The sequence below is a fragment of the Corapipo altera genome, unplaced genomic scaffold, assembly GCF_003945725.1.
Source record: "Corapipo altera isolate COAL_440 unplaced genomic scaffold, ASM394572v1 23, whole genome shotgun sequence".
NCBI lineage: Eukaryota > Metazoa > Chordata > Aves > Passeriformes > Pipridae > Corapipo > Corapipo altera.
The window spans coordinates 1,994,774-2,009,285 of NW_020884878.1; the positions used below are offsets into that span (position 1 = coordinate 1,994,774).

The 14,512-nt window shown below is 38.8% G+C and overlaps 1 protein-coding gene across 1 annotated transcript in view; it reads left to right on the top strand.

The window, feature by feature from the left end:
• Positions 1-14,512, top strand: part of SYNE2 (spectrin repeat containing nuclear envelope protein 2) — a 179,849-nt gene that overhangs the window by 31,783 nt on the left and 133,554 nt on the right. Inside the window, exons 8-20 of the mRNA XM_027637580.1 lie at positions 1,327-1,523; positions 1,995-2,095; positions 2,846-2,947; positions 3,671-3,808; positions 4,665-4,829; positions 6,699-6,811; positions 7,490-7,646; positions 9,333-9,429; positions 9,589-9,776; positions 9,946-10,110; positions 11,316-11,489; positions 13,243-13,392; positions 13,662-13,835. Coding sequence (XP_027493381.1) covers positions 1,327-1,523; positions 1,995-2,095; positions 2,846-2,947; positions 3,671-3,808; positions 4,665-4,829; positions 6,699-6,811; positions 7,490-7,646; positions 9,333-9,429; positions 9,589-9,776; positions 9,946-10,110; positions 11,316-11,489; positions 13,243-13,392; positions 13,662-13,835 — 1,921 coding nt within the window. The remainder of the gene's footprint in view (positions 1-1,326; positions 1,524-1,994; positions 2,096-2,845; positions 2,948-3,670; positions 3,809-4,664; positions 4,830-6,698; positions 6,812-7,489; positions 7,647-9,332; positions 9,430-9,588; positions 9,777-9,945; positions 10,111-11,315; positions 11,490-13,242; positions 13,393-13,661; positions 13,836-14,512) is intronic.

Sequence of the window (14,512 nt, forward strand, 5' to 3'; positions counted from 1 at the left end):
GGTTCAAAAAATTTCAATAATTATTTTTTTTTTAAAAAGGAAAATGTAGTATTTCTACGATTCCCACATCTTGTTTCTTTCTGTCAAAACAGTGTATGATCCCCAAGAATAATCGTCATACTGGAGGTCCCAGTCCCTAATTCTAAATAGATGTTTCCTTATGCTTGATGTACAGATAGCACTGTTGCTTTCAGTGGGAGTATTCGCAGCACACAGTCTACAGCAGATACAGATATTTCTTGCAAGGAGCAGACTTTCTGCCACTTACACTTTTTTTCAAGGGCTGCTGCTTTGCTCCAGGATCTTTCAAATACGTTTTACAGTGATGTCAGTCCTTTCTCTCCAGCTCTTTGGTTGCTTTATGTTCTAATAACATCCTACTAATATTCCATGTTATTAGTGGGAGATAAAGGCCTTCATCAGCACATCAGACACTTTCTTCTGGGAGAATGGCACTGAAGTTTGCCTTTTAGCTGTGTTTTGTCAGAACAAGATTAATTGGCATGTAAAAACCATCTCTTTGTCCATTTAATCTTCCTCTTTCTTTTGCCTGTTTTTCAGCAATACTGCTGTCTGGTTTGTAATATCCTTTCTGAACTGTCATTACACTGAATGATTTTGTTATCAGTGAATCCTGTAGTTTTTGATAAAGGAAAAAATCTTGTAAGTCTTGGCCGGTTGTTTTGTAGCTAAGTTTGATCACCCGAAATCCCACATCTTTTCCATGCTGTAACATACTCATAATATACAGACTGTTTTTGGAAAGCTGTCCCAGAATTCACTGTGGCCTGCAGTGCTGGGCATCTCACAGCCCTGTCCAGGCGCTGCTTTATAGAAGATGTTTTGAAGACACTAAACTAAGAGAAAAAGAAATATTTTCCTGCAGTAGTACATCACTTTTAAGTTCTGGTTGTGTAAAATGCCAGAGTTGATTCCAATTCTCAGTGCCCTTACAGACAAATACTTTGTGTTCTGCTGTGCTTTACTTGTTGTTTTTCCATCCCATAGAACGCAAAAATACTGAGCACAAAGGTGGTGTTCAGAAGGGATATTGGATCAGCAAGGCTTCATTTTCAGAATACAGCATAAGACCAAAAAAAGTAGTAATTTTTCAAGAATAATATAAAAATATGTAATTGTAAAAAGATTGGGTGGTGTTGGCTGTACTGTTGTCTGACTCAGCTTCTGCAGAAGTTCAGTGGCAGGGTTCTCTTGGATTTGGTTCGTACTCCATTTTACTAAACTTATATTCTATTTCTAAATTTGTACTTTTAGCCTGTTTACTCAGAAAGCCTAATATTTTGTCTCTAATAATTTTTGGGGTAGGCATGGCTCTATCAACGTGACTGATTTCAAGTCCAGCTGGCGGAGTGGACTGGCTTTTTTAGCCATCATCCAAACCTTACGACCAGGTCTAGTTGATTTGGAGAAGGCAAAAGCCAGAAGCAGTAAAGAAAACCTGAAAGAGGCTTTCAGAATTGCAGAACTGGAGCTGAATATCCCACGGCTCCTTGAGCCTGAAGGTAAATGATCAGCTTTTATTAAATCTTCATTATCAGGAGTAAGATTAATATAATCCTGTGTGCCTTGAATTGTAACACAGGAAAAAGTAAGACTGTGCTTAAGTCTGAAAAGGAACATTGATCTTTACTGTAATTCTCAAACCTCAAGTTCTTTATAGAGTCAGCTGTACTTAGAAATTATATGATTTTTGAATTGGCAGCAACTGCAGGAGCAATATGCATAAGAAAGGATATGAAACATTCCTGTTCATGGGAGAAACTTCTTCATTAGTTAATCATGTTATATTAAAATATTCCCAAGGAAAAAAATGTTCATCACATATTAATTTCTGTCAATGGTATGTTAAGTGAGCTGTTGCAAAATAAACATGTTTATGGTAATGTGTTTTAATAACTGCAGTATAGTGTGTAATTATGTGATCAGACCTAGAAGGCTGCATAATTATGTAAATGCTGTATTGGCTCTTGTAGATGTTGACATTATGAATCCAGATGAAAAATCAATCATGACTTATGTGGCTCAGTTTTTGCAATACTCCAAGAATTTGCCTGAGTCTGACGAAGACATGCAGGTATGTCATGGGGTTTGTCACTGGGACATTTTTAAATGAACATGCATCATGAATGCCAAGACTATCAGTGCTTTCTTTGTCCAGTTTATAATCTCAGTCAGTAACAGTTAGATTGTAGAACCTCTGATTCTGCTACTGGCAGGACTCAGTTGATTTGAACCTTATGATGCTCCTGTGTGGTAAAAAAGACTCCGTCTTCCACATTTTTAGTGGAATTGCTGTGGAGGTTATCTTTTTTTTCATTTAAGAGTTACAGAGGGCGTTTTCAAGCTTGGTTGTCTTCCTCTGTGCTCTGAAGTCTATGTAAATGTTGAGGTAGTAACAAACAGATTTGCAAATACACAGAACAACCACCTTTAAATTTAATAGCTGACATGTGAAGTGGACAGAAGTTGTCACTCACAGATGACATCGACTGAAAAACCACGTTTTCTGTTCTCTGTATTCTCCTATGAAAGTTTATGTATTAATTGATTATTTACATATCTCCATACCAATAATTTCCCTGTAGGAGGACTGCAGTCAGGCACTTCTTTTGGTTCATTCACATATGCAATGCCAGGTTTAAAACTTTGGCCTTGTTCTGTAATAGTGCCAACCCAAAAGTCATCAGAGTCACCAGGAATTTGTTTTTCAGTAGCTTTGAACGGACTTTATCATATACTCGATGAATGTTGTTGTATGGCACAATCTAAATTGAAAACAAGGCTTGCAAAATGGAAAAATGAAATTTTCTGCTCTAATTACCAGGAAAAAGTAAGAGAGGCCATGGACTGGTTGGCTGCACAGGAGGAGAAGTTAGCAAAGCTGCTGATTGACACAGAGAATGAAACATATTACCAGAAGTGCAAAGTAAGTCGCATTTCATGTTTAACTGCTTCTGTGACGTGAAGCTGTTTCTGGGAATATTTTTAATATTTTTCATCTTCATTGCCTAAACTGAAGTGTTAAATAAACTTTTAAACAAAAGTTGGAAATCTGACGATGATTTGATATGATTGAAGGAAAATCCTTTCTATTATGAAAAAGATATATATTGTTTGGTTTCTGAGCAGAACACGTTCCTTTTGGAGAGAGTAAAGTAGTATCTTAGTTGATGTAGTTGAAGGCTTGGACGAGATTCAAGCACGTAGGCCCTTTGCAGGGCCTTCACTATTCTGTGATAGTTACAACAGTAGGTTTTGCCCAACTAATGTTGTAGAGGAGTAGTTGAAATGTTGGCTATAGGTTGTGCTGAAGTAAAATTTCCTTTGGTTTATATTGTTGCCAGAGTTTGTAATAAAATGGCCCGTGGGGAACTGTGAGGAGAGGAATTTTCCCTTTCTCTTGCTGGGAGGGGAGAACTGTGTTCTGACTGCACTGACATCCTATTAAATACAGACTTAGGGAATAGCACCTATAATTTCAGACCCAAACACTGCCTGGAGACAAGTATGCCTCTTGCTATCTTGCCTTTGCATGCGTCACACCCTTTGAAGTTAATGGAAGTCATACCAGTGTGTTCAAAGGCAGTACTTGGCTTCATGAGCTTCCATCTGAAGATTTCTGTGAATTACTCTTCTATTTTATCCCTAGGAAATGATGTCATTCATGGAAACATTTAACCAAGAAAAGAACGCCTTTCTGCCTGTGTTGTCATCAAAAAGAAGTGAAGCTGAGCTGAGTGAAGACCAGAAGCAGATGAGGGAAGAGTGGGATAAAGTGATCTCTCAGGTCAGAGGCATTTCTTGCTCACCTCGTTACCAGTGTGACTGTGTTTGATGAAGAAGCCTGAGTCTACCCAAGAATTCACTCTGGGAGAAGTGGGGAGGTGATACTTTATTTGGAATGATAGAAGAGCTATTGACCATGAACCTGAAGTCCAGACAGTCTGAGTGGTGTTCAGTGCCCAAGAGGAGGCAGAAAGTGACTGTGTGTTACCCTTCTGCCTCCTGAGCCTCAGGACTGTGAGATGTCTGCAGAAAATGCCCTGCATTTGGTTATCTTTGAGCACTCTTCTCATGAAAGTTTTTGGCCTATTTATGCTTAAAAGGTTATTCTGGGACATAGTCACGGCTCAGACAGTGATACAACTGGGAAAAGTGTGTTAATATATTCTTTCCCATGGCACAGATCCTGATATAGTGAGACCTGGTTGGTCAGTGCTTTGCAGTGAGGTTGGGCAATAGGGATGTGTTGGGCCATGCTGGTTATTGCTCTTTTTGGAAGAGCTTTTTTGTCAGCCTCATGTCAGAAAGCTGTTCATTTCTGTTTCTCCTCTATTTTTGCAACTAGTTTACTATAAATTTTCCAGTCGTTGGACCTTGAGATGGTCACCAGCAAAGGATTAGTAACACCAAATTCTCTGTGGTGTTACGGAGGTTACAGGCTGGGAGGAAAGCTGAGCTTCAGATAAACATAACTGATTTGCAGCTGACTTCACTGGAAGCTCCTTTCCTGAATGGTGACAGGTGTGGGGAGTGGGTTTCTAGGATGTCTGGAGTGTCAGTTTATGCAGCTTTTATCAGTATCTTGGGGATGGAAAAGAAAATAATAGTGAGAAATTTAATCACTTGTTTTCCTTTTAAAGATTAACGAGTGGAAAGCGAAGCTGGACCAGATGTTGCCCTCCCCTCTGGGTAGCATTGAGGCTTGGCTTCAGGAGGTAGAACATCTGCAGGCAGAAGATTTGCCTGATTTGCAAGACCCATTTAAAGCAATGTCTCTCTTCAGAGAAAAAATTGTAATACTTAAGGTATGCTGATCACAAAGGAACATTCTACTTCAGTTTCACCCAGCAAAGCACTTGTGGAATTGGTGTTTGATGTTTTGGGAAGTGGGGTGTGTATGTTTATCTTCTGAAGATGAAAAACTCTTCTGAACATACCTTTGAAGAATGATGAGTTTAATTAAATAACTGCATGGGTCTATAAGGAAGGTTTATGACTTCACTGGGGTGAGATTAAATTTGAATATTACGTGAATGAGTAAATTATGGTGTTCTTTTTTATGTGGTTCCTGCAACTTATTTGTTAAGTAATAACACAGGGTAATTACATCCTTATCTTTAAATCTGTGCTCAATGCATACCTATTCAGAAAAGCACTTGAGCTCAAGGTTACATTCCAGTGAGTTCAGCAAGTTTGTTTAAAGTTAAATATTTGCTGAATCACTCTGTATTTCTGTTCAAGGCAATAGGAGATACTTTGATACCTTGATACCGTGCAAGTTATTTATTCCAATCTTGAAATTTTTCACTGATAATAATTTAAACATCTTTTCGAGTTTGAAAACTCTGAAAGAGCAGATATGTTGATGCCTGTTGATCATCATAATACCATGCTTTGTTTTTTTACGAACAAGTTTGCTTTTTTTTTTTTTTGGAAAGTCCTTAAAGAGAATTGAAATAATGGGCAGTGGAGGTTCTTGCAAGTGGCTTGATAACACCACTTTTTTGTGCTGTTGCTAGTCACTTCCTGATGAGAGATGGATTTTTAACTCCTTTGCCAACCTTTAGCCATTTGATCCAAGATTTTTGTTGTGCAGCCTAAGTAGTTAAAGTGTTTTTAAGAATGAGACAAAGGCGGAGATGTAATTTGTTGAGGAGTTTTGTTTTTGCCATTGAATATGTAGATAAAAATCATTACATACCTTGAGAAGAAGAAACCTATAATACTTCATTTCTGTCAAATCCACTTTTCTTGATGGGAAGACATTCTGCTGAGAATTTTTTCTCCTTCCTTCCTGTAGTCAGTCCCCTAGTCAGGGATCATATTTCCAAGGTGGTGCCTTATAATGGAAATTTTACTTTCTCTTAAGGTCTAGAGAATTACCCACCAATGCTCCTAACTGTGTGACTTGTTAAGGTTACAAAATCAAATGTTTAAAATCTGTGCACTATTTTTGTGGTTGAGGGCTGTCCCTGGATTTAGCCATTTCCATTAACATTCTTCATAGCAAATTTTATTACATAAAAATGAACTTTTATTGTATTTCTTGATATACCTCTTACAAATATGCTTATATTCTGTGCAATGCATTTTATATTTTATTTCTATATAGGGAATTTGGTGCTGAGACACATGCCTGTAAAATATTCCCCCGTAATGTGATACTGGCCATCAGGTGGTTAATTTGATGTGCTGTCATCATGGTGTTAGACAGAAATTTATTGAGCAGTCAGATGAGCTATTAAGCAAGTGAGCTATTAAGCTATTGAGCTATTAAGCAAGGTTTGTTCAACAGGTTTTGCTGTCAGTCTTTGCTGACTCATAGCTAAGAACAACTTAATATCCTGAAACTGTTACAATGACACTTTTATGTCCTAAAGGTGATAGTGAAAGTGCAGAAAAAACTGATAGTAGGAGTAGTGTAGGCTCATGTTCCTTATATTTAACTAGATGCACAGTGATAAGAGAAATGTGGTAGTCCTACACTAAATATACCTTTTAGAAGGTGATGAGGTAAATACTTTTATTGCACTTTAATGAGTAAAGGCACTGGAAGATTGTCTTTTGCTGGCTAGTTCTTAATAGTTCTCACCCTAATGGCAGGTGACTTGCAGGTTCCCAGATGAAATGCTCTAGATTAAAATGAATGCCTTACTATGTCTTTTTCTCCCCAGGGTTTGATGGATTGTTTTGACTCTCACTTGGACACCCTTCAGTCATTTAAGAATGAAGATGAGAATAATATGCCACTGGTCTTGCCTGAAAAATTAGAGGAAATGAAAAGAAGGTTGTGATGCTTATATTTCCTCTACTTTGACTATGTTGTATTCTAGCTCTGCTATTGACTTGTTCTGCTGTTCTGAAAAAAGCACATAATTTATCCATGCCTTGCAGAAATAAGCATTTTCCACTTAAGCACAGACTATCAGACAGAGCAGGCAGGGATCTCTCATTGGTCCAGTGAGTGTTAGTTATGTGTACAGAGTGGAGTTCATTAACAGGACCTTTTTAGATGCCCTTTTTAGATGCTAGTGGGGATAGGAAACACCTACTAGGGATAGGAAACCTGAATATTTTGAATGTAAACATTTCCCTGGTGGTGGGGATTTCCACCTTTTAAAATCACTGAGATCTACAGCTTGTACAGTCCCAAATGTCTGTTGGGAGGATTTTCAAATATGACCAGTAAATCTGTATCTATAACCTAAGATACTTTGACATAGAGATGGCAGATGCCCCTTTTCTGGGCATTTAAGGTTTTCCATATATGGAACAGACAATATTGACTAAAATTGTTACTGCTTAAAAAAAATGAGTTGTTTTTATCTTAAAATGTTATTCTTTCATAACAAAATAATATTTACATATGTGTAATTCTGAGTTTTTAGGGTAAAAACCTTGTATGTTAATGCCTTGTGTATCCGATGGTTATGGAAAAACTTTTAGAATGTTTTTCTGTTTGTAGATTCAGCAATATTCGTTTCACAAACTCCAACACTTTTCTTGAGTACCACTATGGACTCTGCTCAGCTATTGCCAATGAGGTGACGTTAAAGCTGAATATCTGGGACATGAAATATGGGTCAAAAGAGTCTGTGGAATCACTGCTGAAAAATTGGAATGTAAGTTTAAGATACATGTATCACACCCTGACAGTAATTCTTATTTCCCAGCTCTCTTTGGTTCAGGCTTATCTCTTCCTCATCAGAAGATACTATGGTAGTTGTTAGAAGCATGGTGGACTGGTGAGATTTGGGATTTATGTGAAGAAGGGCAGGTAGACTTCCACAGAAACTTACTTCACCCCTTACATCTTCCAATTTTGCTCTGAATGAAAGTTCTTTCTTCAGTTTGGAGAAGTAATGCAAACCACAACTGTAATTTTTCTCTCTACCTTTTTTTATTTTTATTGTGAAGATTTCTTTCTTTCTAGACAATTTTTAACCCAACAGTAGCAGCTCTTCACTGTCTCCAATCCACAGAAACCTCTCCTGGGTAGTTTCAGGAGTTGCTGTCTTCAAAACCAACCATTATTCACTTTGCTGCCTAACACTGTCTTTTGCTATTGCCTCTTCCTTTTCCCTGCTTCTTTACCTCCTTATGCTTAATGGTAAATATGAATTGTCCTGTTTTGTGCTTAGTTCAGCTTCAGGAATCAAATTACTAAAATGATGCCACACGTAATCTTGTAGGAGGGGATGGATTACCCCATCCCAAATACTGACAAACAATATTGCATCAGGAATAAAGGCAGAGATGAAAACTGAAGGCGTCAGTTTTGTCCTGTCTCCAGTTAATGGGAATGTCAATTCCATCTTAGTGGAGTTTCTAAAGAGTTTCTCAGAAGCTTTTCAGTGGCAAATCCCTAGTTAAATTAGTGGGAATTTCACCAGCCTGAGAACTGTGAAAGAAGGCAACAAGTTGTATAAAATACTAGTTTTCCTGAGCAGTATCAACCTTACCCTGTGGTGACATGGGAGTACAGAGTTAATATGAGCAGAGGTTGTTGATTCAGTTGGTTTCATAAATACTTATTATGTTGTTATTTCTACAGTTGTGGTTCATGGTCTTGCTCAAGCTGATAGAATATAGAGCTTTCCCGGGGAGTTTAAGGCTTGTTGCTGGTTTCTCTTGCTGCTCCCATGATATGAAGTCCTGGCTGAGTGGTGATGTGGTGGAGGGAGGCTGCAGGGGAGGCTGTTGTGTAGCCTGCTGGGTAGGACTTTTGTACGAGTGGGGAGCTCTGGGGGTGAGATGCAGCTCAGAGAGAGGCTGAGGATCAACCCTCGTTCCCTGGGTGGATGTGTGAAGCAACAGTCTCCTCCTCTGTTCCCATTTTTCTTCTCTCACCCTTTTCTTGCCCAGTTTGGATCTTACTTCATCTGTGGCAGGAACTAGGCACATCGATATTTCTGTGCAGGGAAGCCCACCTTTCACTTTTAGCACTTCTTTGGCTTACATGACTAAGTTCTGCCTGACTTGATCATCTGACTGATGTTATTTCTCAGTATTGCCCTCGGGCTGTAACTTTTTGAGACAAGCAGTCCTGACTCATGCAGGGCTGTGGCTCAGGCAATGGCATTCAGGAATTAACATTCCCATTAACCTTACTCTCTGCACAAGCAAAACAGAAGAACAGGTCTGTTTCAGACTGAGGGGTGCAGCTGAGTTGCTGGATGGGCTTTGCTCAGTTTATTTTTAACCTGTAGGTTGTAGGCTCATATTTGAAAAGTGTCCCAAGCTGTATTTCTTACCCAGTTTTATGTGCTTCAGTGGTAGTTATATCAATTGCTTTTCACTTTGGGCAGAATTTCATTGAAGAAAAGAATCTTGAAGCACAACTAGAAACTGCTACTCAAATCTGTGAGGATTTGAAAAACAAAAACATATGCGGTCTTGATTTAGGTAAGTTTGTGCACATAAGTTGATATGAAGACCTCTGTTTTGAACTGATGTGCTGTCACCAGTTTTAATTCCATCTACTGTTCTGTGTAAATAGTGTTTCTATTTAATTAACCTCTCTGTTTCCAAATGTGTAACGGTGATCCCTGTTTGATGTCGTAGGCGGAGACCCTCAAGAAATTAGCAAACTTTTTAAGACAGTAGAGTCCAAGATTTCCACGTGCAAAGACTATATTTCCAATGTAAATACCACCTTGCAGAAAGTCCTGTCCTCTTGGAGTAATTATACAGAAAACAATCACTTGTTAAAGACGTGGCTGGAAGAAAACAGAAATGAGCATCCGAAAGAGGTACGTGGTTGGATTTCTCTCTGTGATGGCAGACAGAGGTACTTGGAAGCCTCCTGGAAGGAAAGCATTATATGGGACAGTGGCTGTTTTTGTTGCTTTTCTGTTCCTCATTTTGGAAATAAACTTTTAACAGGATTCTGCTTTAAATTATTTCACTGCCTCTGTCTAGATCCCTGCCGAGGTCCTGGCAAAGAGGAATTCAATTCATGGTTCCTTAAATGAAGCTGGAAATTATCTCATCGAAGTCAGCAAAGAGCAAGTTGGATCAAATATTTCCAAAGAGCTGAAGAAACTGAACAGGAGATGGGCAAAGTTCATCAAGAGGACACACTTTGTGAGTTACTAGTCTCATATGACTCTTTTGTCATGCAGCCTTCAAAGTAATTTTCTAGACTTATCAGCTTGCTAATCAGAGATTTATCACTCTTTCAGTCAACTGAATATTCCTAGTTTTAAAACAGGAGGAACAGAGAATACACAGAGGCATCCCAAGTCTTTGTGACTAATTTATTAAGTGCTCTTTATAATATGATGGAAAATGTTCATTTTTAAATTGAAATTTTAAAACCACTTACGAAAGGAAATCCTATTGCAGAATTTGACTCTCCTGTGAGCCTTTGCTAAATTTTACAATGTCTCAGTAGACAGTAATTATTGCTGCATAGATATTTCTGAGGTTGTACAACTTTTCACCAGCTCACTTGATAGGTTTTTAGGCTGCTGTAAATTCCTATACTACCTACCTAATGTTACATATATTACATTTACTAGAATGCTTTCACAAGAATGACATTTTTCACTCTGCCTAGGAATACTAGAGCTCTTAATTTACTAAGTTGAACCTTTCATTGACATTTATTTAGATACCGCTGCGACAGTAAACTACATTTTTATAGGAGATGAGCTTAGTGAGAATGCAATAAAATAAGAGGAAGCATATTCTCAAGGGTGAGGGAAATCCAGAGTTTGCTAAAAAAACCCTTAATAAAAGATGCTTTTAGGAAATACGTTGAGGAATGAGTGAGAGAGAACCTTCTTGCACCTTGAAAGGTCTTAAGGACTTGAGAAGTTAATTTTCTGGCATTGCTTTGGACATTATGCCTATCATATATATTACTTTTTTTTTTTTGAATATCAAAAGGCAAGGCCAAATACTTGTACTCTGGCTTGTGACTGCCAGTACCATAAAACTGTTAGCACAGTTCCTGATCTTTATTTGGCCAACATCAACTATTGTTCTCTTGGACAATTCCGTGGCATGATCTGGGAGTTTATTCTCCTTAGTAATGTGGGTGTGGCTGCTTATAGGGGAGGAGACGTATGGGCTCAAGTTGTACTGTCCCACCTGCCCTCAAGGTTGAGGAGCTGAGCCTCACATTGTTACTTTACCAATAAGTTTGGCATTTATTTCTCCTTTGATCCCTGTTGGGTGCTGAAGCTGGAAAATAACCAAAGTGGTGACTGTGTTGGAGGAGAGTAGTGGAGAGACCCATGAATTGATGATGGGAATGAACATCTTATCCTGCTCTTTGTTTATAGCTTGGAGAAGGGAGTACAAATGCTGCCAAGAAAAACAAGGAACTTCCAGGTAGCCTGGAGAAAATTGAAGAACTCCTTGGAGAGGTGGATAGGTGGGCAGCAGAGACTGGATGTCTGCTTGGCAAGATCAGTCACGAGGGGCCTGTGGAACCTGAGACAGAGGAACATTTGCAGGTGAAAATACTGCTTAAAATACTCATTAATCAGATTCTCATATTTCAGCACAGATTTGTGGCTGGGATAGAATGAGCCATCATCAGTGGCTCATTCAGGAGCAGAAATTTTTGTGGATTTTGTGCTGTAACGCTGGTAAAAAGTTGAGACAGTGCCAGTGCTTTGATATTATTTCTCAGGACTGCTCCTAGATGAGCTGTAAATGAATCTTCCAACATCAGTGTGTCCAGATGACAAGCAGGTGCCAATGAAATGCTGTTGGTGCCACTGATCAGCAACTTGTTCTTGAGTGATATTAATTACTCCTGTCCAGCACAGCACTTAGAGCAGTTGACAATTTGAGAATTTCTTCTGGTCGTACAGTGTTTTTATCATCTACCCTCCAGTGCAGGGAGAAGGTTTGGGACAACTTGGCTTTATTCAAGACTTACTTGTCAAAAACTGGGATACTTGAAGTATTTTCAGCAGCATGTGGGGTAATTTGGGAATATCAGCTTATAGGCAGTTGCTCTAAATATCCACAGCGAGCACAAATTAATTTCTAACAAGAAATTCCACTAGTCTCTATTTCCCATTTCTCTCTGCCAGGGATTACTGTCCCCAGCAGATGGCAGGTGAAAATACGTGTACATAACTCAGCAACTTCAATACGAAGTCTGATTTATTTTCTTCACCTGCCAGTGAAGATGAGACTGAATAAAGATGCCAAACTTTGCACTGGAGAAGCTGAAGCACTGTCTTATGTTGCTTTTACTATTTCTGCCACAAGGCCTGTATAACCTAATGGTGTGAAGGTGACCACCAGAAGGACGTTTCATTGAAGCTCCTTTGTCTAACTGCTGTAATTAAACAGAAATACTCTTCAGTTCATTAAATCTACCTACAATAACTGTGAACCAGAATCAGTGTTAGTTTACTGTTGGTTTGTGCCTTCTCGCATTGTGTTTATTTTACAGATTTAGGAGTGTGAGATGGTGAAAAGAATCTACTCATCTTTGTGTAATCATGGGCATATGTTTATAAAATAAGCCTCATTTTGCACTGTGACACTAGTTTGTTAAAAACCATGGAGCAACAAAAGACACTATGAAATACAGCCCCCAAAAATGTGGCTGGTATTGTATCTCCATGTCTGGGAGCAGGAGAGATCAGGTCGCTTGTTACCTGCAGTGCCAATAGGTCAGGAACCAGAATAAAGCACTGATTATCATTAGAAGAATGCTAATTGACAACTTCAAACAGGAAAATGTGTTGAATATTCATAGATCAGAACAGCTCTAATAAGGACATTTCATGATAAATATTCAAACATGGCACACTGCTCCTGCATGCAAAATACCCAGCTGCTTCCTGCCTTTTAGTACTGAATAGCACAAGAAAATCGGAGCCTTGGTATGTGCTTACTTTTGGATGACTTCATGCCCAGACAATGCATATCCAAATGTGTGGTTTGTGCACTCATTTGGAAAGCTGTTTGGATGGGAGAATGTTGGCTCTGAGGCAAAGACATGGGAGGTATCACACTGACAGAAAGAAATTGTTTCAGCAAACAGAATCCCCTGTGGATGGCAGCAAATTTCTTTTTCTCCTCACAGAGATTTTGCAGTGCAATACACTGACCATAATTGGAATATAAGGTTTTTCCTTGACCAAATATTTACCATCCATGATCAAGGCTGGCTTTGTCATTCAGTGCATTTGAACAAAAAGACATAAACACTGTAAAGGCTTCTGATGGTTTCTTTTCAACCAGAGTTTGGCTGCAAGAGGAACCTTATGCCAAGAACAAGTTGTGGCAGCAGAAGAGAGATTGATGCAAAATGTTCCAAGTCAGGTATTTCAACAGCATTCTCACACCACTGGGCTGGAGGCACGAATTAAAGAAGCCAGAGACAAAATTGAGGTACTCCTTTTTTGTTGTTACTGCACCTTGTACACACAGAGATATCTCTAATTTTAGCATTATGTGATAAGGAAGACTCCTTATCAGTCATGTAAAATGACAAGGTTTTATACTGTTGGAATCAGTCTCCCAGACTTTTGCCAGGGCAAAATCTAGAACATTTCAAAGATCATATCTCAACTTGAAAAACTTGAGTGATGTGATGAAGCAATAACTTATGTAATCACTGACACTCAGGCATACTCTGAAAAGAGTCTCTTTCTTCCAAGGCTGTCATGGGTGACCTGAACAACATGCTGTCCAAATCTGAGAAGAGACCATCAGAAAAGGAGGCTTTGCTTAATTTTGAAGAATCCCAGAAAGAGCTCGAGGTCTCTATTTCAAAGGCTGTGCAACTTGTCAGTCAAAAATTAAACCCAGAAGAATGTATTTCAAGATATGAGGTGGGTTTGTATTCTGAACCAGCTGAATTTGAGTATTTCTTAGTGCTGTGTGGTTTCTAGAAGTCTTAAGGTACCACAGTGAGAAAAAGATCAGATTTTTTTATTTTGGTAGCTATTAATGCTTTTCTCAGCTTATTTTTTCTGAGAAAATGTAGTGATTTAGCACTGTCAGCGTATATTAACTTGGCAGACAACTTGAATGAAGAAACATAAATCTGTGTGGCAGTTTATTCAGTGCCTTGTCTTAAATTACTCCATTATTCTATCAGAACTCATCGTGTTCTGAACTACAACCAATTTTTTTTCTTGATCAGTAATTAAGATTCCCATCAAGAATCACATGCCTGAATTCTTGGACAGGTCTTTAAAGCATGATAATAATACTGAATCTCCTCTTTTTTTCCAGAGGGTAGCTGGTAAATAAAGTGTTCAGTCTCAAAATGTGTATCTCTAAAAGGGGTGTAAAAAACGAAAGTGCCCAAAATCTGTGTTGCCTCATCTTGCAGAGCAAGACCTGGGTGTCCATGTGCCAGGAGGGGCTCAGAGCCTTACTCCAGGCCATCTTGCAGGGTCCCATCATGCTGATGGAGACCTTTCACCCTCTTGCTGACATGGGACATGGCCACGTAGATTTCCTAAAAAAGAGTCTGAGTTCAGGGACTTTAATCTTTCTTCTT